Source organism: Panulirus ornatus, chromosome 7, assembly GCF_036320965.1.
Source record: "Panulirus ornatus isolate Po-2019 chromosome 7, ASM3632096v1, whole genome shotgun sequence".
In the NCBI taxonomy this organism is placed as follows: domain Eukaryota; kingdom Metazoa; phylum Arthropoda; class Malacostraca; order Decapoda; family Palinuridae; genus Panulirus; species Panulirus ornatus.
Genome location: NC_092230.1, coordinates 3,092,040 through 3,117,304, shown reverse-complemented (window position 1 = coordinate 3,117,304; position 25,265 = coordinate 3,092,040). Strand labels below are relative to the sequence as shown.

The 25,265-nt window shown below is 38.2% G+C and overlaps 1 protein-coding gene across 4 annotated transcripts; it reads right to left on the bottom strand.

Moving 5' to 3' along the window:
- Positions 1-903: 903 nt before the first annotated feature.
- Positions 904-25,143, bottom strand: LOC139749371 (pyridoxine/pyridoxamine 5'-phosphate oxidase-like). 4 transcript variants are annotated; one of them, XM_071663147.1, is made up of 8 exons: positions 24,955-25,143; positions 22,900-23,056; positions 20,481-20,580; positions 18,042-18,113; positions 17,518-17,571; positions 14,183-14,293; positions 12,552-12,646; positions 904-10,646 (listed from the first exon to the last, which is right to left on the bottom strand). In XM_071663147.1, exons 1-8 carry the CDS (start codon positions 25,088-25,090, stop codon positions 10,481-10,483), a joined length of 891 nt encoding a protein of 296 aa, XP_071519248.1. In that variant the 5' UTR covers positions 25,091-25,143; the 3' UTR covers positions 904-10,480. The 4 variants fall into 4 exon arrangements, with proteins under 4 accessions (XP_071519248.1, XP_071519250.1, XP_071519251.1 ...); XM_071663149.1 differs by lacking the exon at positions 17,518-17,571; XM_071663150.1 differs by lacking the exon at positions 18,042-18,113 and having other exon boundaries at positions 24,955-25,142.
- Positions 25,144-25,265: the final 122 nt, after the last annotated feature.

Genomic DNA, 25,265 nt, shown 5'->3' with positions numbered 1-25,265 from the left:
GTATCAGTGGTTACTGTGGATGGTGATCACAATTTTGAACAGTTTATCTCATAAACCATGTGTAGCAACAACTCTAGCAGCCCAGCAAGTGTCTGAGTGGCTTTTTGGTGTGCAAGAAAGACTGGGAATGATTCTGTTCCATCTATAAGTGGATGCTGAGCAGAAATTGTAGTAGCATGTCTGCAGGAAGCTAAAGAAAAAAAAAATCTCTGGCTAGTACACAGTAACTAGCTGCAGCTTTCAAAAAATAAAAAAAATATAAAAAGACATATGGTGTCAAATCAACACCAACAGACAGATATTTGGCTCGCCTCACCTAGGCTGTAGGCTATGTTTGGAGTACATTACGGAATTCATGGCCTTTACTCCCATTGACTTATTTGTGATATGTTTATTGTGTTTCTTAAGAGCAGTAGGCCTATTATCATCATCAGAACTTACCAACCTGAATTTCTTGAAACTTCTGTTTAAACACATAGGAGGAACTGCAGGGTATTTGCTGCCACAGAGTCCATGTGCTGTTAAGCCATTCTTTTGAGAACAATAACCAACAAATGACTGCCATGTCTTTTGGTTCTTGCTAACAATTTTCTGATTATTTCATTGTTGGGTGGAGCCTCTCAAAGCATAGGGCCTGGGGCATATTTCCCAAGTGCACTACCATTAATCTATATGCCCCTACATATAATGGAAGGTATTTAGATTTAAAACTACTAAAGATAACGGAGTACTTTAAACACTAAAATGCAAGTTTCTGGCAATACAATCTTATTTATGCACAGGCATCTTGTATGTATGGAAAGAATAAATGGGAGTACACATAAGATCATTCATTCATTCTACTGACAATGTTATGCGGTTCTAAGGAAAGAGTAAAGGTCTCCATAAAAAATACATCCATAATTAAAAATAAAAAATTTAATACAACTGTGCTGCATATGAAGTTTTCAGCTAAGCTTCAAAAAAAAAAAAGATTCAATTCCGACTATGGTATCACACTCATAAAAAAATCAGAATGAGGTTCAGCCTTGAGAAGGCCAGTTAATAACAATAACCCAACCTAGCCACAACAAAAGACCAAACACGCATCTCAAAGGATGAAAAATAGAATAAATCACAGCACATGTTCTACTACATCCAAATACAGTATTACATGAACTGTTTTTGAACAAATATCCCCTAAAATACAAAAAAGTCCTGTGACAAGGTGAATCCAACATAATGTGGTTCCAGTGACAAATTCACCTCATCAGCACTACCTTTTTATATACTAAAAGGAAATAAGACAAAATCTTTAGCTTTCCTAGAAGGCACGTTTCACATTTGTAACATAACACTGGAAGACACACTTCTGGAAGTTGTACAATCATTTCATATTTACACTATGCATATTCTAATGGATTTGCTGAAATTCTCTTTGCTTGGAAGTGATGCTTCCTCAGAATGACTTGTCATGTGCTTCACAAATGAATTTAATTTTCTCCATTTTTTTGTATGGGGACTTGATAGGTACTTACTATTTATAACATGAAATTAACAGGTTGATTTTGTATGGGGACTTAATAGGTACTCACTATTTATAACATGAAATTAACAGATTGAACAGCCACCCACTCAAATGGTTAGCTAAAGAATATTAAACGCATATTAACGAAGTATACCCAGAGATATTAGAAACATTATGGAAAACTAACAAAATATAAATACACTCTGCACAAAAACACTTTAGCACATATAAAGCATAAACTTTGGCCAGTTATTTACACAATGCTCAGGATGAATTTTGAAATATGCCTTCATCCTCTATAAAAAGAAAGCTGGAAGATATAACAAGAAACTGAAAAATTCTTAATATTCATATCCAAAATTATGCATAGAAAATGAGGATTATGGTGATATCTGATAATTACAAATTAGACAATAAGCAAAAAGGATATCCATATATTCATTTGAAGATGGAGGAAAGAAAATTTTGAAATAAATTTTTCTTTTAAAGAAGTACTAATTCATTTAATAATGCTTTTCACCGAAAAGTTTAACTCTGCAACAGAGCCTCTTGACAACAAAACAATTCAGCCACAGCATTATCACTATTGTGAGTTTTATAACCGAGGGACGGGCAACATAAACTTTGAATACCAACCAATTCTGCTGTTTCCTTCAAAATTGAATGCTATTTCCCTCCGACATAGGACACATGGTATCACCCTTTTCATCCAAATTAAATAAGATGGAAATAAATAGGGCTCAACTCCCAAAACTTATAAAGAATGTACATGTACATGCAAATGAGCGGGAGAGGTATAAAACACAGAGGCAGGAGGTCAAGAGAAAGGTGCAAGAGGTGAAAAAGGGGGCAAATGAGAGTTGGGGTGAGAGAGTATCATTAAATTTCAGGGAGAATAAAAAGTTGTTTTGGAAGGAGGTAAATAAAGTGCGTAAGACAAGGGAGCAAATGGGAACTTCAGTGAAGGGGGCCAATGGGGAGGTGATAACAAGTAGTGGTGATGTGAGAAGACGGAGTGAGTATTTTGAAGGTTTCTTGAATGTGTTTGATGATAGAGTGACATATATAGGGTGTCTTGGTCGAGGTGGTGTGCAAAGTGAGAGGTTTAGGGAAAATGATTTGGTAAATAGAGAAGAGGTTGTAAAAGCTTTACGGAAGATGAAAGCCGGCAAAGCAGCAGGTTTGAATGGTATTGCAGTGTAATTTATTAAAAAAGGGGGTGACTGTAGTGTTGACTGGTTGGTAAGGTTATTTAATGTATGTATGATTCATGGTGAGGTGCCTGAGGATTGGCGGAATGCGTACATAGTGCCATTGTACAAAGGCAAAGGGGATAAGAGTGAGTGCTCAAATTACAGAGGTATAAGTTTGTTGAGTATTCCTGGTAAATTATATGGGAGGGTATTGATTGAGAGGGTGAAGGCGTGTACAGAGCATCAGATTGGGGAAGAGCAGTGTGGTTTCAGAAGTGGTAGAGGATGTGTGGATCAGGTGTTTGCTTTGAAGAATGTATGTGAGAAATACTTAGAAAAACAAATGGATTTGTATGTAGCATTTATGGATCTGGAGAAGGCATAAGATAGAGTTGAAAGAGATGCCCTGTGGAAGGTTTTAAGAATATATGGTGTGGGAGGCAAGTTGTTAGAAGCAGTGAAAAGTTTTTATCGAGGATGTAAGGCATGTGTACGTGTAGGAAGAGAGGAAAGTGATTGGTTCTCAGTGAATGTAGGTTTGCGGCAGGGGTGTGTGATGTCTCCATGGTTGTTTAATTTGTTTATAGATGGGGTTGTTAGGGAGGTGAATGCAAGAGTTTTGGAAAGAGGGGCAAGTATGCATTCTGTTGTGGATGAGAGAGCTTGGGAAGTGAGTCAGTTGTTGTTCGCTGATGATACAGCGCTGGTGGCTGATTCATGTGAGAAACTGCAGAAGCTGGTGACTGAGTTTGATAAAGTGTGTGAAAGAAGAAAGTTACGAGTGAATGTGAATCAGAGCTAGGTTATTAGGTACAGTAGGGTTGAGGGTCAAGTCAATTGGGAGGTGAGTTTGAATGGAGAAAAACTGTAGGAAGTGAAGTGTTTTAGATATCTGGGAGTGGATCTGGCAGCGGATGGAACCATGGAAGCGGAAGTGGATCATAGGGTGGGGAAGGGGGCGAAAATTCTGGGAGCCTTGAAGAATGTGTGGAAGTCGAGAACATTATCTCGGAAAGCAAAAATGGGTATGTTTGAAGGAATAGTGGTTCCAACAATGTTGTATGGTTGCGAGGCGTGGGCTATGTATAGAGTTGTGCGCAGGAGGATGGATGTGCTGGAAATGATGTTGTTTGAGGACAATGTGTGGTGTGAGGTGGTTTGATGAAGTAAGTAACGTAAGGGTAAGAGAGAGGTGTGGAAATAAAAAGAGCGTGATTGAGAGAGCAGAAGAGGGTGTTTTGAAATGGTTTGGGCACATGGAGAGAATGAGTGAGGAAAGATTGACCAAGAGGATATATGTGTCGGAGGTGGAGGGAATGAGGAGAAGAGGGAGACCAAATTGGAGGTGGAAAGATGGAGTGAAAAAGATTTTGTGTGATCGGGGCCTGAACATGCAGGAGGGTGAAAGGAGGGCAAGGAATAGAGTGAATTGGAGCGATGTGGTATACCGGGGTTGACGTGCTGTCAGTGGATTAAATCAAGGCATGTGAAGCGTCTGGGGTAAACCATGGAAAGCTGTGTAGGTATGTATATTTGCGTGTGTGGACGTATGTATATACTTGTGTATGGGGGTGGGTTGGGCCATTTCTTTCGTCTGTTTCCTTGCGCTACCTCGCAAACGCGGGAGACAAAAAAAAAAATATATAGATGAGAAAAAAGGAGAGATAGGGAGTATGTTTGAGGAAAGGAACCTGGATGTTTTGGCTCTGAGTGAAACGAAGCTCAAGGGTAAAGGGGAAGAGTGGTTTGGGAATGTCTTGGGAGTAAAGTCTGGGGTTAGTGAGAGGACAAGAGCAAGGGAAGGAGTAGCACTACTCCTGAAACAGGAGTGGTGGGAGTATGTGATAGAGTGTAAGAAATTAAACTCTAGATTGATATGGGTAAAACTGAAAGTTTATGGAGAGAGATGGATGATTATTGGTGATTATGCACCTGGGCATGAGAAGAAAGATCATGAGAGGCAAGTGTTTTGGGAGCAGCTGAATGAGTGTGTTAGTGGTTTTAATGCACGAGACCGGGTTATAGTGATGGGTGATTTGAATGCAAAGGTGTGTAATGTGGCAGTTGAGGGAATAATTGGTATACATGGGGTGTTCAGTGTTGTAAATGGAAATGGTGAAGAGCTTGTAGAGTTATATGCTGAAAAAGGACTGGTGATTGGGAATACCTGGTTTAAAAAGAGATATTATCCCTGGGGATAGGGGATTAAGAATACTTCCCACGTATTCCCTGCGTGTCGTAGAAGGCGACTAAAAGGGGAGGGAGCGGGGGGCTGGAAATCCTCCCCTCTCGTTTTTTTTTTTTTTTTTTCAATTTTCCAAAAGAAGGAACAGAGGGGGCCAGGTGAGGATATTCCGAAAAAGGCCCAGTCCTCTGTTCTTAACGCTACCTCGCTAATGCGGGAAATGGCGAATAGTTTGAAAAAAAAAAAAAAAAAAATATACATAAGTATATGTATGTAAGTAGGAGAGATGACCAGAGAGCATTATTGGATTACGTGTTGATTGATAAGTGCGCGAAAGAGAGATTTTTGGATGTTAATGTGCTGAGAGGTGCAACTGGAGCGATGTCAGATCATTATCTTGTGGAAGCGAGGGTGAAGATTTGTAGAGGTTTTCAGAAAAGAAGAGAGAATGTTGGGGTGAAGATAGTGGTGAGCATAAGTGAGCTTGGGAAGGAGACTTGTGTGAGGAAGTACCAGGAGAGACTGAGTACAGAATGGAAAAAGGTGAGAACAAAGGAGGTAAGGGGAGTGGGGGGAGGAATGGATGTATTTAGGGAATCAGTGATGGATTGCGCAAAAGATGCTTGTGGCATGAGAAGCATGGGAGGTGGGCAGATTAGAAAGGGTAGTGAGTGGTGGGATGAAGAAGTAAGATTATTAGTGAAAGAGAAGAGAGAGGCATTTGGACGATTTTTGCAGGGAAATAATGCAAATGACTGGGAGATGTATAAAAGAAAGAGGCAGGAGGTCAAGAGAAAGGTGCAAGAGGTGAAAAAGAGGGCAAATGAGAGTTGGGGTGAGAGAGTATCATTAAATTTTAGGGAGAATAAAAAGATGTTTTGGAAGGAGGTAAATAAAGTGCGTAAGACAAGGGAACAAATGGGAACTTCAGTGAAGGGGGCTAATGGGGAAGTGATAACAAGTAGTGGTGATGTGAGAAGGAGATGGACTGAGTATTTTGAAGGTTTGTTGAATGTGTTTGATGATAGAGTGGTGAAAGTCGGCAAGGCAGCAGGTTTGGATGGCATTGCAGTGGAATTTATTAAAAAAGGGGGGTGACTGTATTGTTGACTGGTTGATAAGGTTATTTAATGTATGTATGATTCATGGTGAGGTGCCTGAGGATTGGCGGAATGCTTGCATAGTGCCATTGTACAAAGGCAAAGGGGACAAAGGTGAGTGCTCAAATTAGAGAGGTATAAGTTTGTTGAGTATTCCTGGGAAATTATATGGGAGGGTATTGATTGAGAGGGCGAAGGCATGTACAGAGCATCAGACTGGGGAAGAGCAATGTGGTTTCAGAAGTGGTAGAGGATGTGTGGATCAGGTGTTTGCTTTGAGGAATGTATGTGAGAAATACTTAGAAAAGCAAATGGATTTGTATGTAGCATTTATGGATCTGGAGAAGGCATATGATAGAGTTGATAGAGATGCTCTGTGGAAGGTATTAAGAATATATGGTGTGGGAGGCAAGTTGTTAGAAGCAGTGAAAAGTTTTTATTGAAGATGTAAGGCATGTGTACGTGTAGGAAGAGGGGAAAGTGATTGGTTCTCAGTGAATGTATGTTTGCGGCAGGGGTCTGTGATGTCTCTATGGTTGTTTAATTTGTTTATGGATGGGGTTGTTAGGACAGTGAATGCAAGGGTTTTAGAGAGAGGGGCAAGTATGCAGTCTGTTGTGGATGAGAGAGCTTGGGAAGTGAGTCAGTTGTTGTTCACTGATGATACAGCGCTGGTGGCTGATGCATGTGAGAAACTGCAGAAGCTGGTGACTGAGTTTGGTAAGGTGTGTGAAAGAAGAAAGTTGAGAGTAAATGTGAATAAGAGCAAGGTTATTAGGTAGAGTAGGGTTGAGGGTCAAGTCAATTGGGAGGTAAGTTTGAATGGAGAAAAACTAGAGGAAGTGAAGTGTTTTAGATAGCTGGGAGTGGATTTGGCAGCGGTTGGAAAATAGATATTATTCATAATTTAAGATAATCTCTGCTTTATCTAGAACTTCTGGTCTCTTCCTCACAGCCAGTTCCATACAAATAAGTGGCTCCTTCCCAAAACCATTTTTTGCCACAACTTTCAGCATTTTCACAATAGTACAGTACACTACAGAATAAAACCATTACAGGGTGAATGCACAGTCCATGGTCTGATGAGGATAGTTTAGACTCCTCAATAAATTTATTCTGATGTTAAGGTTTAGTGTAATGAACTGCATCTGACTCTTGTTCAACTTGCCCCATGATCTCTATACACAGTTGTTTGTGTATGTGTTTTTGGAATATACAAAGTATGACCTATAAACTATGATACTACCTGAGATATGGTATTAAGAGGCAGTTCCACAAAATGGACCTTCAAGGCAAACTGTCAATAGTTTAATCATCAGTTTTTAACAGAAAATCACTCTATCTATCTATATCTCTGATACCTGTTCCAATTAGAACTCTCTCAAAGGGTTGGCCATGGCAACAGAGTCACCATAACTAAAGAACTGTGCTGATTCTTAGCCTTTAGTGCCTCACCCTTCACAGGCCACTGGCATAGAGCAAGTTTAGCAGTGTTTGCAGAGGTTCCTACCTAACGTTCCAAATGACTACTTTTATCTAACACTCCTACATACTTCTACCTAATGCTCCTGCCTAAATTATCCTACCCACTGCTCACACCAATTTGCCAAAAGGCAGGGCTAGCACAGAGTGCACACCGCAGGAAAATCTAGTGTTACAAAGAATTAGCTGAGTGTGTTGTTATGTGTTACATATGACAAGGAGAGATTGTATGTTTGTGGACAGAATGCTTCAGAATTCTTCTGAAGCTAATAAATTTGTTTTAATGTAAATCTGAATGAGATCTGGATTTTGTAATGTCCATGATCTTTAGAGAACTGCCCTTTTGGCACAATTCTCTGTTGAATGAGGATTGTTCATACTGTTAATACATGGTCACTTAACCTGTTCACTGTGTCGGTTAGTTTTACTGCCTACCCCCCTTTGCGGCAGTAATTATGATAATCAAACAAAATTTGTTAAGCATATTTAGTAATGAAAATGAATAGGGTAATCTTTCCTAATGGCAAGAATGTAGTGCTCAGCTGGATTTTGCTGTCTTTGCACTTTTAACATGCATATTTTCAAGTTTACATAACTTTCTCTGCACATCATGTATTCACTGCAGCTGGTTGGTCTTTTGGTCTACCTCCTTATGCAGCAGTAATTATAATAAAAAAAAAATGAAGCATATTTAGTAATGAAAATGAACAAGGCAATCTCCCCTGATGGCAACAATGTAGGACTCAGATGGACTTGGCTGTCCTTACACTGTTAACATGTGCATATTTATAAGGTTACATAGCTTTCTCTGCTATGCAAGATGCATAATGTAGCATGAAGATAATTTGCTTCCACTCATAATTTTCTTGTGAAAGTATAGGACTTTTACATACTATATAAATATTCAAGTAAAAAGTAATGATCAAAACGATTAAAATTTACTCTTATGTATCCGAACTCAGTGTTGCATTTCGAAGAGCCCATGCCAAATGACCTCTCCACAGCTCTTTAACTTTTTTACTTTTTTTTCATACTATTCGCCATTTCCCGCATTAGCGAGGTAGCGTTAAGAACAGAGGACTGGGCCTTTGAGGGAATATCCTCACCTGGCCCCCTTCTCTGTTCTTTCTTTTGGAAAAAAAAAAAAAAAGAGAGGGGAGGATTTCCAGCCTCCCACTCCCTTCCCTTTTAGTCGCCTTCTACAACACGCAGGGAATACGTGGAAAGTATTCTTTCTCAGACGAACATCGTCTGATATTTTGTGCAAAGAAGTTCAGGAATTTGCCAGATTTTCTGCAGATTATCACCTCCTTGCACAAGCTATTTATTGTCAACTGGAACTGAAGAATTTAGTTAAAGAAAGCAGACACAAAGTCCCTAAACTCTTCATTTTGTACATACCATCCATTGTGCAAGTCATTCATTCTCATTCTTTTTAAGAGTGACTTAAGAATCATCACACAGAGGAAAAGATAAGTCCCATCCTTGGTTATGTTACTCCCATCAACCAATGTAATGTGAGGTGAAATTGGAGGAAATGTTTCCCTGAAATACTGCACATATCTATTTGTTTCCTCCACTGACATTCAATGGAAGAAGTTGGTAGGAACATTAGGCAGAAGCATTAAGGTAGAAGTAGTCTGTAAGAACTTAAGGTAGGAACCTTTGCTAACAGTGAGCAAGAGTTACCTTCTGCCAATGGCCTGTTAAGGATTATGCACTAAAGGCGAAGAAGCAATATTGGATTTCACCAATCATGGAGACTCTATCTTCATGGCCACCCCCTTAAAGGAGTACCAAGTGGGACTGATGTCAAGAGATATAGGTAGATAAGTCCTCCACAATCTTTTCCTTTATGTATGTCGATAAACTATAGAAAAAATCAAGTTCCTTTGAACAAGCATTTTGTATTCCTGAACTGAAGGAATCAAACACTAAAAGTCTTTTGTTGTTATAGGTGTATCCTGCCCCACCACACACACTGTGTTGGTTTTTGTGGCAGTTTATGTGAATCAAATCCACCCTCTAAATCTCCCCAAGAGTCCATCTTCTCTAAATGGACATTCATCTCCTGTTAATAATACACTCAATTTATCCAAGTCATATTCATCAAGAATATCAGCTTAATTAGTGGGCTTAAAATAGCATGATGGCATCCCACAGTTGTTGTACTACCCCTTCATTTATGATCAAGCACACAGACTCATTTTCAAAAAAATGCCCATATCTAATGGCATCATCATAAATGAGGCCAGGTAGGTCTTCCATCACCAAAATTTGCCCGTCCAGCTCCAATCCAGTTTTGAATGTAGAATCTATAATGTACCACCCCAGTGAACCCTTATTTTTCCAAGTGACATGTCCCAGCCCCAGAGAATGAGTTAGCAGAGAGGAGAGTTGCCACTATATGTGACACTAACAGTTGCAATATTACAAAATGCCAAAAGTATAGGAATCTCAGAGTCAAATATAATGTATAAGATACCATTGGAAGGAAAAATATTGGAAAATTTTTAGGCAGCAATGCTGCTGTAAACAGACAAAAAAGAATTTCTTAAAGGAAGCCAAAATATGAAATTTTATTCAAAAAGCTTAAAGGAAGGAACAGAGAAGGGGGCCGGGTGAGGATGTTTCCTCAGAGGCCCAGTCCTCTGTTCTTAATGCTACCTCGCTGATGCGGGAAACGGTGAATACTATGAAAGAAAGAAAAGAAAGATAGTTTTAATTTTCTTTTGATATTTTTCATGCTATAAAAGCACTAAATAAACATTAGGTTCTTATGCTTTACAAGTTACACAAAATTGATTACAACCCAAGACACCAATTAACTGGCAAGCACTTTACAAATTCCTCAAAATCAATTACAACCAAGCATATAATTTAGTATGCAATGGCATAAAAATTTCCTCAACATTATTCAAATACAGACTTTGTATTTTGCTATAATTTTGCAAAAGCAAGCTTTAGTATATGGTCTTTTTCCCATTGTTGTTCATGGCAAACTGTAGAATGATTAAGGGGCAAGCCTTTCGTATACCCATCCATCTTCTCCTCTCTTGGTCAGACTCTCATCCAAAACTTCATCTGCTGCAGGTTTCCTAAATAGAACCCTGTCATGTATGCGTGATGTCTGTCCCTGCCAGAATTCTATTGCTTCTGGCACAATGAGAAAGCCACCCCTGGAACGAAAGGGCAAAGAATAATTGATAAGTAATCTACTTACATTCAAAACACTGTCAAATGAATTCATAGTACAGAGGCCAAAACAGTGCAATATTGTTATCCCATATATCAGCATTATCATCAATTTTCTCTAGACTTTAATCCCAAATTTCTATTCAATTGTCCACCATTAACTACTTTACACAACTCTCATTTCTCCTATCAACAATGTTCTAAGCCCTTCTTTTTTACTTTTTCAAATGTTGTCATTCAGTACTAATGTAAAAAGCCCCTTGTCTCTTACTTTTTCATTACTGATTTATGCTTCATTCCTCCTTACTTTGACATAAAACCTACTGTGCCTTTCTTCATTTTGAAATTCAAATTTACTCCCCATATCCTTTTTGTATTTAAAAAAAAATCACCATTTTCCTTAATGTTAGCAATCTACTCAACTGACATTTAACTGCTAACTATTTCAAAGAACAGCTAAAAACCACAAAAACAAAATATATAATCACAAAGGGTAGTATATGCTTTTGCAGCCATCAAATCTCAAGTATGAAATTAATATAACAAAGGCTGAAACTTCATGAAAGTTTTGAGAGATGAGACAATGTCTCACTTCCTGCCAGTATAAATGCTAGAATGAAATATAAAAAAAATGAAGGTTTTGAAGAAATGAAAATCCATATCTCTAAAACAGGCAGTCCTACGAGTATTTGAGAGAGCATATGTTCAATGGAGGGTTAAAATAGATTAAACCACCTGAACCATCCTCTTCTAATGGTTGCAAGCCCAGTCATACAATGAGTATACTGAATCTAGACAGAGTTAGAGTTATCCATGAACAAAGGTGTTTGATGAATGCTAAGGCCCCTTTTGCTAATTTCAGACTATCCTTACATAAAGGGCTTAAACAGACAGCCTTGGTTATGAAAGGAGAACCAACTTCTATATTTAACATGAAAAGTAACTTCCTGAAAAAGGCTCCAAAAAACTTTAACAAAAGTAATTTTCCTTTAGATCAAGAGTATGAACTAGATATTCAGGGTGATACTCCTAGGGTAAAACTTTCCAAGACTGTTGCAATTGGTTGATCTCTATGCTCTAGGTAGTGTTAAAAAGGAGTGTGGGTGGAGGGAAAGGTCATCATACCACTGCTCCCCTCTCTCCCTCACTTTCCAGACAAGTGCCTCTTTAGAGGTTCATGATGTCTCACTTATCAACTCCACCACATTTTGAAAAATGTATATAAACAAACTGTACAAATCAATACTGTATCCCTGTACAAATATATCAGTAAAGAAATAAAATAAAATATTTTTTGTAAATATCTCTATTGCATTATGAATGAGGTGGAATTGGAGAGGAGTGTGACAGATAGGGAGGGGTACCACACCACTCCTCCCACACAACTAAGTTTAGTGAATGGTTGTTACTGTGTGCATCTCTATCCCCCTTTGATTTTACATTCACTATTTGCAAAATGCACGTTATTCACCACAACCATTAAAGAATCGTTGTTAGTGAGAGATGAGGCAAGATCTCCACCAACTGACAAGCTATGCCCACATTCAATTCAGTGCTCTCTAATTTGAGAAGTTACCAAATCTAACAAATCTAAAGGTCCCTTCAGCAAATTCTTGGGTTGATTTTTCATGAAATTCAAGTGATTTCTGAGATAATATCACATATTACTCTCTACACTCCGACTAGATTTCCATCATCCTTCATCACCATTTCCAACTATGCCTGCATGTTATTTCTACAGTAATGATGAATGCTCTTGTCCACTTTTGTGCTGTTTTCATACTTTAATAGACTCTTGTGTATCATATTTACACTAAACACTGTGTAATTAGGTGCATTATATACAAATTTGCCTATTATAAATGTTCATCAGGGAAACCAATACTCACCAACTCTCAGGTTTGGGGATTACCTTCTTCTCATCTTTATATTCCTCATTTAACTGGTCATCTATTTCTGTGAGTATATGGCGGCCAGCGATCACCTGAAAAGTTATGATGTCATTATTAAATTAGATCTACAACTGGAATACAATATTATGATGACTTTGCAGCACATAGTTGATGGGATCATCTTTATCTGTTTTTCACCCTTCACCATATCCCACATTAGCGAGATATCAACAGCAACAAAGGACTTATTTGCTCATATTCATTTTCAAGTTATCTTGTGAAATACATTGAAACCACAGCCCCCTATCCAGAACTGGGCCCCACAGACCTCTGCGTTGTTTCCCCCAGCTGCTTCATATGCCCTAGTTCAGTTCACTGTCAGCACATTGCCTCCTGTATACCTAATTCCTTCAATTTACTCTCTCCTGTGGATTCTTTTCACCCTGTTGCACGTTCAGGCCTGAGCACTCAAAATCTTATTCACTCTATCCACCCATCTCCAATTTGGTCTCCCCTTTCTCCTTGTCCCCTGCTTTTCAGACATGTGTATCCTCCTTGTCAACCTCTCCTCACTCATTCTCTCCATGAGTCCAAACATGAAATGTTTAGGAATGACAACCTGTAGAAAGACCTTAACAACCTTTTATTCCTGCAGAGGCTACCACAATACCCTTCACCACTGCCACATCCTTGCCACCACACCATCCCTTTCTCCCTGGCTTCCACATCCTCTCCCTCACCAATATCACTCTTTCCTTCCTTGGCTACCACATCCTCCCTTACCACTACCATTCCCTCCCTATCTGGACATCACATCCACCCTCACCACCACCAAGCCCTCCCTCCCTACCAGGCTGCCACATTCACCACCACCACTCTCCCACTCCCTGGTTACCACACTCTACCTCATCACTGTTTTTTCTGTGATTTATATAATAGATTATCAAAGGAGATCATTGATAATACTGTAGATTAGCTAAAGAAGGTGTAGAAAATAGACTATGTGTGTGCATGGGCACTTTAAACTATACCTCGAGTGCCTTGTCTTCCACACTCTCAAAGAACATTCATAAAGATATTAAACATTCATAGAGCTGTTAACATACGGAATGATTTCCAAATTACAGTAGTTGAGATGTTTAAAAAGAAACTTGATAAATACTTGGTCTTGAAGTCCCCAAATGAAATTATTTGCCCTACAGACTGATGAAGAGTAAGAATGTCCAATTCCCTTAGGTAGACTTGATATCCTGCTACTTTTCTCAACCTACTATAGAGTAAAGGTTAACACAAGCAATTTTTGCATATACTGTACTGGACAATATTGAACAGTCCCTAAGATTATAGGTAAATACATAAATGAATACAAAATAATCTGACTCTGAGAGATCATGTGGCAAAAAACAGACAGACTATAAGATAACGACACATACATTTGTGAATAGGTCCACAGACATACAAATAGACAAAGTCAGATCAACAGAATCACACAAAGATAACAAGAAAAATAAACTGATGAATGGGAAAGAGGAATAAACAGTCAGAGAGAACACATAAACAGGAATAGATAGACCATGACAAACAAATATAAACTCAAACAAACAAAGGCATACAGAAAGATGACTTACTTGGCTCTGTGGACTAACACAGGCCCCAATTTGACTGCTACGTGGGCGAGAATGAAAATATTCTGAAGATTCTTCTTCACTCAACTTTACCACATGTCCTTCAATCCGCACCTGGGTTAATCAAATAAAAAACATCATTCAGATACATACTTCACTTTTCAGCAATACATGTTTAAGCACACTGCTAGTCATGCAAGGAACAGGATACTGATCATTACCAAGTGATATTCTTTGGAGAGCTTGAGAGAAGCTGAGGTTACCAAAAACCAGTACTCTGTTCTTTGCATGACTAGAAAAGAGACAATAGTGAAAGCATATGAAAAAGAAAGTTGGTATATATGAGTAAAAGTAAATCAATGACAATCTCAAAAGAAAGGATAAATGATAATCCCATGGAAATTGAGAGGCCAAATTGGAGGAAGGTCCATAGATTTGGAAAGAGTCTGAGTGAAATGTGTGGATGTTTTAAAAAAAACATGAAAAATTGCTTATGGCACATAACAAATAACTTTGGCTGGGATAATGACATAGGATTGCTGGTATAGGTCGAAATAAAATTTAGAGCTGTAAAGCATAAAAAAATTTAAAAACTTGGGGGTACAGATAAAATGGTAAAGAGGGAAGGTGTAGCTGCAGATGAATGAATTTGTAAGGTGTATGGCAACAGGGAAATGTGGTTACATGCCCAATGACTGGATGAAGGCAGTTGTTTGGATGTATAAACATACAGGTATGGTACTGCAAACACTGTGATAGAGTTGGCTTCTGCCAGTGACCTGTTAAGGGTTAGGCACTAAAGGCTAAAAAGCAGCAGTAAAGTTCACTAGTTAGGGAAACTATTGCCACAGCCATCCCCTCAAGGAAATTCCAGTCAGGAACAGGCATCAGGGATACAAATAGATAGGTAGGTATAGTACTGAACAGGTTATTTTGAGAATTACTGAGGGGGGAATCCTCTAAAAATAGCCTACTAAATGCAATGAAGAATTTTCATCAGTAGAGAAATGCATGTTCTAAATGAGATATTCTAGATGAAACTAAGTCTGCAAGGTTGAGTAATGTCACCTTGGCTGTTTAATCTGTTATGGAAAAGGTGGTGAGGAATGTACATGTGAGAGTATACGTATACAACATCTAGAAACTAGGTTTGTGCAAATGAGGCCACTGTCCATTTGCTCCTGATGCTACTGCATGAAAGAGGAAAAAGCATTAGGTGTAAGAAAATTTGACCTAATTATATATATGGTTTGATCGAGTGAGTAACGTAAGGGTAAGAGAGATGTGTGGAAATAAAAAGAGTGTGGTTGAGAGAGCAGAAGAGGGTGTTTTGAAGTGGTTTGGGCACATGGAGAGAATGAGTGAGGAAAGATTGACCAAGAGGATATATGTGTCGGAGGTGAAGGGAACGAGGAGAAGAGGGAGACCAAATTGGAGGTGGAAAGATGGAGTGAAAAAGATTTTGTGTGATCGGGGCCTGAACATGCAGGAGGGTGAAAGGAGGGCAAGGAATAGAGTGAATTGGAGCGATGTGGTATACCGGGGTTGACGTGCTGTCAGTGGATTGAATCAAGGCATGTGAAGCGTCTGGGGTAAACCATGGAAAGCTGTGTAGGTATGTATATTTGCGTGTGTGGACGTATGTATATACATGTGTATGGGGGGGGGGGTTGGGCCATTTCTTTCGTCTGTTTCCTTGCGCTACCTCGCAAACGCGGGAGACAGCGACAAAGTATAAAAAAAAAAAGAAAAAAATATGCATAATATCTGGGAGTGGATTTAGCAGCAGATGGAACCATGGAAGCGGAAGTGAGTCATAGGGTGGGGGATGGGGCGAAGTTTCTGGGAGCGTTGAAGAATGTGCGGAAGGTGAGAACGTTATCTTGAAGAGCAAAAATGGGTTCGTTTGAAGGAACAGTGATTCCAACAATGTTATATGGTTGTGAGGCATGGGCTATAGACAGGGATGTGCAGAGGAGGGTGGATGTGTTGGAAATGAATTGTTTGAGGATAATATGTGGTATGACGTGGTTTGATTAAGTAAGTAATGAAAGGGTAGTAGAGATGTGTGGTGATAAAAAGAGTGTGGTTGAGAGAGCAGAAGAGGGTGTGTTGAAATAGTTTGGTCACATGGAGAGAATGAGTGAGGAAAGATTAACAAAGAGGATATATGCGTTAAAGGTAGAGGGAACAAGGAGAAGCAGGAGACCAAATTGGAGGTGGAAGGATGGAGTGAAAAAGATTTTGAGCAATCGCGGCCTGAACACACTGGAGGGTGAAAGGCATACAAGATATAAGGTGAATTGGAATGATGTGGTATACCGGGGTCGACATACTGTCAGTGGATTGAACCAGGCCATGTGAAGCGTCTGGGGTAAACCATAGAAAGTTTTGTGGGGCCTGGACGGGGAAAGCGAGCTTTGGTTTTGGTGCATTACACATGACAGCGAGAGACTGTGTGAATGAATGTGGCCTTTTTTGTCTTTTCCTAGTGCTACCTTGCTGGAGTGGGAGGGGGGGGGGGATGCTATTTCATGTGTGGCAGTGTGGCGACGGGAATGGATGAAGGCAGCAAGTATGAATATGTACATGTGTATATATATGTCTGAGTATGTATATGTAAGTATACGTTGAAATGTATAGGTATGTATATGTGCGTAGGTGGGCGTTTATGCATATACATGTGTATGTGGGTAGGTTGGGCCATTCTGTCGTCTGTTTCCTTGCACTACCTCGCTAAAGTGGGAGATGGCAATTACGTATAATAATAAATAAATAAAAAACGTACCTAATTGTTCCCAAACTTTTGTCATTTAGGTAAACTAGTCAACTGCAACCTACTCCCAAATTACCAAGATACTTAGAAAGAAAGAAAGAACAGGCTATGTTAAGAAATTCCTTACCGTGTCAGTAATGATACATTCATTACATGGGAAGAAGTGGCAACATCTTGTCTTAAATAAAATTCAGTACCTGCACTCATTCCAGAGCAAACATGCACTGCTGTGAAGGTTAAAGCAAATGGATTCTGAAGAAAAATCATAAATCTTCCTCAACTGAAACCTCAAAAGAATGTGATCATTTTAGGTTTCAACGTTCAATAAAAAGGAAACATACCTGTTGTAATGATTCTTTCATTCTAATTCTTCTTTAACATTTTTTCCCAAGTTAAACCCACCCAACTACAGTAACCAAAATCAATACAGTACTAACAACTTAAACCACAGTCTGTTTGGCTTTCAGAGAGCTTTTTGGATGCTGAGAGATCAGTTTACCTAACCACAGATGTTCAGCTAAAAAACCAACTATACAGATTGAAAGGTTCCCCAATAACTTACTGATCTCATGAGTGGTTCCCAGTAAAAACAAATGGAAGCATGAGGATTTTCAGCCTGAAAAAGAGCAGGTAATATAAATATTCTTACAGTAATAATGATCACACATATCTGAAATGGTCAACAGTATTATCCAGATTGCTGACCATCTACAAGGCCATTGAATACCTTAACACAGTCAACAATCTTACCGACATGCTCCACTGAAATGAGATTTACCACCAGCCATCAAGATCATACTTAAACATTGACTCCGTAAATCTTGACAGGATAAATGTTTACAAACAGTTCATGGAACATGTAGTCTTTCTATTTTCCCTAGAATGAAAGCACTCCTCACCAGATATCTAAATTCACTTTGAGAATTAAATTTGCAAAGTAACTATGGGTACAAACCAATCCATAAAAAAATCATATTATGCAAAAGTTACTTTAAATGATAACACTAATTGAATTTTGAAAAACAAATACATATTAATAAGTGTTGCCCATAGTTATTTTGTACACTTATCTATATTTGTTATTACCTGTCTTGACCAGCTTTTGTCTTCGCCATTGTATGACCAATAGAATACTACACTTGCAAATGGATTTTCTGTCTGAAATCAAAAAAATATTGAAAACTTACTCTCTACAGATCTCCCCAATTGAAACTATAACTTCAATCATGGTCCACAGTAAAGATTAAAACTGTATCAGTCTTTAATATAAAAAGTAAATGCATATGTACTGATTTTCAATAATACTGGATGATAACAAAGCTTGGCAAATTTTGCATGTTTAGTATAAAACTGGATTGACTACATATAAACAAAAATATCCACAGCAGCATAAAGAATCGGTATGGCCAGGAATTCATATTACAATTGAATGTCAAATACAAATATCGTAATAAGAAAACTGTCCATACAAGTATCAGAATTTTTAAGCACACTTTAAATAATCCTACAGATGTATATGTCTCAATCCACTTACCATATTCAAATATGGCTTTATGTGCTGTCTATTTTCCTAAAAATCACATCCCATAAAACTATATCTCTATATCTGAGAAAGTTATCTCTCTTAATTCTGTTTGCTGTTTAACAACCATGATACCTATGAAATCAGCAGATCATTTTTTTACATAGACCAAACATACAGAAACCCATTCTGATACATAATGTCTTTGCTTGGTGAGGAAAAGGTGACACCATGCAAACAACAAACCACTGCTCACTGACCACTGGAATCCACCTCTGGCATGTCACTGTCACAAAGGAGAAATTACTAAGTGACATTGTCACGGAGGAGTAATTACTAAGCGAGAGGCATTTTGGTCTTGGAGAAAGGACATCATGTGTAACAAATCTCTTAAATTTCTATGAGTGAGCTCTGTCTTAACTAAAAGAGAAGGCAGGGTAGACTGTATATATACTACCAGAAAGCATTTGACAAGTGCTGCATGGGAGGCTGATTAAGAAGCTGGCATACCTGGCAGGAATAGGGGGGAGAGTCCTCCAAAGGACTGTAGATTATCTTAGTGGAAGGAAACAAAGGATGCATGTCAGAGGAACCTTCTCCAAATGGGTGGGAATCACTGATAGAGTGCCCCATGGTTCTGTTTTGGGACCATAACTCTTTTTGATTTATGTGAATGACTTGCCTGAAGGTACAGACTCTCCCTTGAATACGTTTGCAGAAGATGCAAAAAGCACGAGGAAAGTGAAAAGTGAGGAGGACACATACCTTACAAGGGAACCTAAACAGACTCCATATTTGATTCGATACATGGCTGATGAAATTCAGCACAAGCAAGTGTAAAGCAATGAGGATGGGACAAAGAAAAAGACCTCACCATGAATCTTATATGTCAGAAAATAAGATTCAAGACTCTATGTGAGGGATGGGCTTGTTAATCATCACCATCATCCTTAACCTATCATTGAAGTCCCACATTAAGAAAACAGTAAAGAAGACAAGCTGCCTTACGCCAAGTATCAAAATAGCTATCATGTATATAGATAAGGAAATATTTAGCAAGCTGTTTATTTCATATGTAAGGCCAAAACTAGAATGTGCTTCTCAAGTTTGATCACCTGAAGAAAGCAACAACTCAAGAGAGTTATATTACATGGAAAGGCTAGAGTTAACCTGTCCCTCAACTGTGCCAAACCCCATAACCTTGCCTTTATTCATATTTACTCTCATCTTCCTCCTTTCGCACACTCCTCCAAACTTCTAAAACCTCAAACTTTATTGCCATTCCCTGCATTAGTGAGGTAGTGCCAGGAACAGTTGAAGAAAGGCAGCATTTGCTCACATCTATTCTCTAGCTGTCATGAGGAATGCGCAATAACCACAGCTCCCTATCCACAACTAAGCCCCATACACCTTTCTATAGTTTAGCCCCACCTCTTCACACACCCTGATTCAGTCCAATATCGGCACATCAACCCCTGTACAATGCATCGTTCCAAGTCACTCTATCCCATGCACTCCTTTCACCCTTCTACATGTTCAGGCCCCAATTTGGTCTCCTCATCCTTTCCTCACTTATTCTCTCTGTATGTCCAAACCATTTCAGCACAACCTCTTCAGTTCTCTCAACCATACTCTTTTTATTACCAAAACCTTCTCTTACCCATTTACTGCTTAATCAAACCACCTCACTCCACATACTGTCCTCAGACATTTCCTTTCTAACACATCCACCCTCCTCCACACAGCCTCATCTATAACCCATACCTGAAATCCATATATGACTCATATATCCTTTTTGTTAAACTTTCCAGAATATATACAGTACCTAGTAATCAAGCAATGTTTTTTACCTATGATATTTCAAAGCATAATTAATACATATCAGAATCATGTTTGATAAAATTTTCATTCTAAATATGAATATCAAACACTAAATTATACCAACAATCTAAGTCAACCCACCCATTACTCAGCCAAAATACTAGACAATAAAGTTAACTTACTAGCTCTCTTCCTTTTCTACTACTATAATTAGTGAAAAAGCGAAATCCTTCTTTCCCAAAGCCCTTCAAGAGCACCATACGAGCAGATGGCATCCCAGACCTGCAAAGGGAAAGTATTTCAAGTGAGTAATGTCTTCTGGTATGAGTATGGATTTTCATCTACCATTAACAACACTTTTGGCACAATGCCATCAAATTCCATAACACGTAAATCTACAACCTCCTCAAAACCTTTGGGGTGTAGCAGTTAGCATTCCTGACCATGGCACATTAATGGGCCACCTAGGGTCAAACACATGTGCTCAAATCCTGGCTGCAGCAGTCAGTTCACAGTTAACCCAGGTGTTTATCCACTCCTAGGGGTTGGTAGATAAAATGATCGCCGCTTCCTACGTCAGCAAGGTAGTGCCAGGAAACAAAGAAAGACCCATCCACTCACATACACATATATACATACAAGCATATACACGTACATATACATATCACCATATACACATATACATACACTTACACAGATATATACACATGTACATATTCATACTTGCATGCCTTCATCTATTCCCAGCATCACCCCATCCCACATGACCATTCTCCATCACTATTGCCCAATGTCTTCAACAATTTTTCCATCAGAATCATTTCTCTAACAGTCTTACAACAACACTGTAACAACAATATCATGCCATGCATCTATCACTTTCAAGCTATCACCAACAGAATTTCACAGACTGAAGCAGTCATCACCTAGTTAAATGTTCTCTTAATTATGGAAAGGAAAAAGGTGCCTTGGATCAAGACATTGAAGCCATGGCAAAAATCTTAGAATTATTTTCATCTGTAATTCATATTACTGAAGATGCACCTTGCATCCAACATCCAGTCCCAATGCTAAGAGAGGAAAACATTTTAACATAACAAATATATTAAAAAATATAACATCAGCATTAAATGGAATAAAAGTCATTAAAATAATACACCCTAGTAAGTGTCACCCACAGAAAATAAATAAAACTAAACTGTATACCAAATTGCTCGAAGTCACTCTATCCCATGCACATCATACATCCTCCTACATATTCAGGCCCTGATCCCTCAAAACATCTTTCAATCCATCTTTCCATCCCCAATTCAGTCTCCCCCTTCTCTTTGTTCTCTCCACCTCCGACATATATACCCATAGTCAGCCTCTCCATATGTCCAAATCATTTCAGCACACACTTCATCTCTCTTAAGCCTATTCCACTCACTATCACACCTCTCTCTTACCTCATTATACCTTAATCAATCCTTCACACTACACATAATGTCCTCAAAAATTTCATCTCCAACACAACCCTCTTGCATATTTCCTCATTTAGGGACCTTCACTCGCATCCATGCAATGCTGGTGGGATTACTGTCCCATCAAACATTCCCACCATTAACACATTCAAATAGAATGACCTTTCTTTCCACACATTCCTCAGTGCAACCACAGAGGTGGCTTTTGGGAAAGGAATACCAGGCCAATGTTGATAGCCCCACAGTTTAGGGGGCCTCCAAAATTTTGTATTTGTATTATTCTAATCAATTTCTATTATCAGAACAGTATGTATTAAGATACTTTCATTGCTGTTTCATGGAAAAGGCAGTGAAAATCAAATTGAAAATGTTCAAGTTGCCTATGGGGCTCCAACTGACACTCTTGCCCAGAACTCCAACAAACTTATGGCTACCTCTGGCACCAAAGACCACTGCCCCATCTCCTAATCTAAGGTTCACATTGGCTCCCATAGTTACATCCACTGCCATGCCTACTAACAGGTACTTAGAACACTCCACTTCTCCAACTACTTTAAACTCAAACCAACCTATCTCTCTCCCATGCTAAACTTCATATCACTCTAAACTTCCTCCTTTAACACATGCTCCCAAAATTAGATGCAAACTTCTGTTTCATTAACTGACAATGATGAAGTCTTGCCAAAGGTAAGTTTTCACTTGTGGAGTAACCTCCAGTCTTTAACATAATGTTTATACTTGAAATTCAGAATACTACTTCCTAAAAGATGAGAAAATTTCAGACAAGATAATAACTCACAGAAATATGATATATTTTACACATAATCAAAGATGGAAGAGAAAGACAAGACAGTGAAAAGCAGTACAGTATCTGAAAATTTACATAAGTGCAAGAAAAGATAAAGACAACAATTGATTTAACTAAAAAAAAAAGGTAGGGACAAGACTTCCCACAACTGTCCATTTATGCTTCTCTGATGAAGCAGGTGCCAGTCATAACTTCTTTTGTCTCTATTAGAATGCTGCTGCTGTAGAGTATTTTGAATGGCCCCAGTTTGTGAGCAGAAGATAATCATGCAATACTGTTTAAAAGTTCTATGTATTATCTGTTCTGACTGCCTACATCTCTTCAACTTACTTAGTGGCAGTAGCTAAACACATGGCATTTGCCTCTATAATGCCTGGGGTGTGACATGCTTCATTAAACCATGCTTCAAACTGGGCAAAGGGTTCCTTAGCCACTAGGTCATCCTCAGTAAATGCCTCATTCTTTCCCTTATAGGGTTTGCGCATGCCTGAAAATGTAATGCAAGTAATCTTTTTACTGAGTACATGAAAATCTCATTACCACAAGCATCACCACAAAATATTTTGTAAGAATTACAATGATTTGCATTTCATGTTTTACTTCTACAAATCCTATGAGTAAATGAGGTTGTGTAGAATGGGAAAAATGTGAGGTTATAAATAAACATGAAAAACAAATGTGGGGTCATAAAAAACAGAAAAGATAATCACAAGCAAAATGTGGGAGTACAAAAAAAACAAGTTCATTATGTAAATCCATATTTTTCTATAAATAATATCAGCTTCCTTACCATAAATATTGATACTAGAAATACAGCTTCCTTACCATAAATATTGATACTAGAAATACATTAAGACAATTGCAGTTATACTATTTCAAATATTTTGACAAGAGCAAGTGGGGCAGCAAAACATAAAAAAAAAATGTGGAATTAAAAATGAATAAGATTACAAGATATATACATACATATCTATATAAAACATTAACTTAATTCTTTTCCTTTTATGTTTAAGGTCCCAGTTATGGAGAGAAGTCCATTTCTAGTAGCCCCAGTCTTAAATGAAAAATGAAGGGTCGAGGAAGAGAAGAAAGGTGAGTTCTAAATGCTTTTAGTCATAAAAATATCAAGTCTCTCAAATATTCTAAAAACAGATGGAAATTTCCCCCTTCAATATATTAACATCCTCAAGTCCTATGTTATGTTCTTCAAAAATATATATCCCATTTTATCTCTCTCATTATGACATAATGAGACTTCATCATTAATACAAGAAACACACAGCAAGAAAGTAACCACCTGAAGTAGTTTCCATGACAAAATTTCAATTTAGACCATAATCTTTATTTTACTAGCATCAGATGAATGACAATGGGGCCATATGATGTTCTATAATAATGAGGGGCTAAAGTAAGTGAAACATAACTAGAAGTCAACAGAACCTATATATTTAGAACTTTCCTCGCTTCATCTAGGGGGCAATATTAACTTTCAATGTCAATACTTGTCAAAGTATATCAACAAGACTGTTATGATGCTGAAGACATTAAATGCACCCCGTGACCACAGCAAATGCAACACGTAAACCTCCCAGTGCATGAATGCATGTGGCACCATAATAAAGCTCATTTTCAAATAAAAGACAAAATAAGTTTAGGATGACAGGGGACATCAGTTGAAGTTTTCACATGTACTATTGTTTTCACTTGCTTTCACCTCAACATTTTCTCTGATCTTCAAAAATCTAACCAATACCATAATTACTTTAGCGGGACAAAAAAACTGAGCTTCCAAGTCATATTCTCCCAGGCCATTTCACTTTTAATAAAATCCATAAATATGCATTTCTCCCAAATCCACAAACCATTTATGTGGTCCCCTTAACCGTGAACATTATACATGTCACTTATTCTAATCTTTTGGTTACACAAGATCTAAAATACATGAAAGATATATTTCATAACTTATTATTTCTACCAATTCCAGCCTTCTTTAATGAAAAACTAACTATGTTAGGAAATACAAGAAGTAACAAAATACACTATGCCTACTTTACCATCTCTCTACATTAAAGCTAAGATTTCACAAACTCGTGTGTGTATATATATATATATATATATATATATATATATATATATATATATATATATATAAGACATCAATGACGTGATGTTAACCAAAATTAGACAATATATAATTACCCCTAACACCCACAATCACAAACAACTATAAACTGAAGGTCTTAGATCTTAATCCTCACAACCTACAACACATATCTACCTGAAACAAGTGTGAGGAATCATGAAAAAAAAAAGAACAATTACATTGGGGTATATGTTAGTATACCTGGCTACTATCATACACCATTTAGAAATATATTCACTCACCTCCGATGTCTATCGACATGGGTCTGGGGTTTGCCGGAGCTGTACCACCGTCCATATTTTCCCGGAAGAGGGCCATTCTTCTCCCAATGGCTAAATATCTATAAACTCTTGAAAGACCCCAGGGTTGTGGAACCATAACCCCGCTGTTGATGGTTACGTAGTTCTTATCTCTCCCAGCCAATCACCGGCTTTGTTTGTTGACGTCATCGACTACTCTGCTGTCTTGACCAATCAGCGGATAAAGGAATTGCCATCTAGGTGTTCACCTATTTATGTAAATCTCGGGTCCTATTATATAGAATTTTAATTTC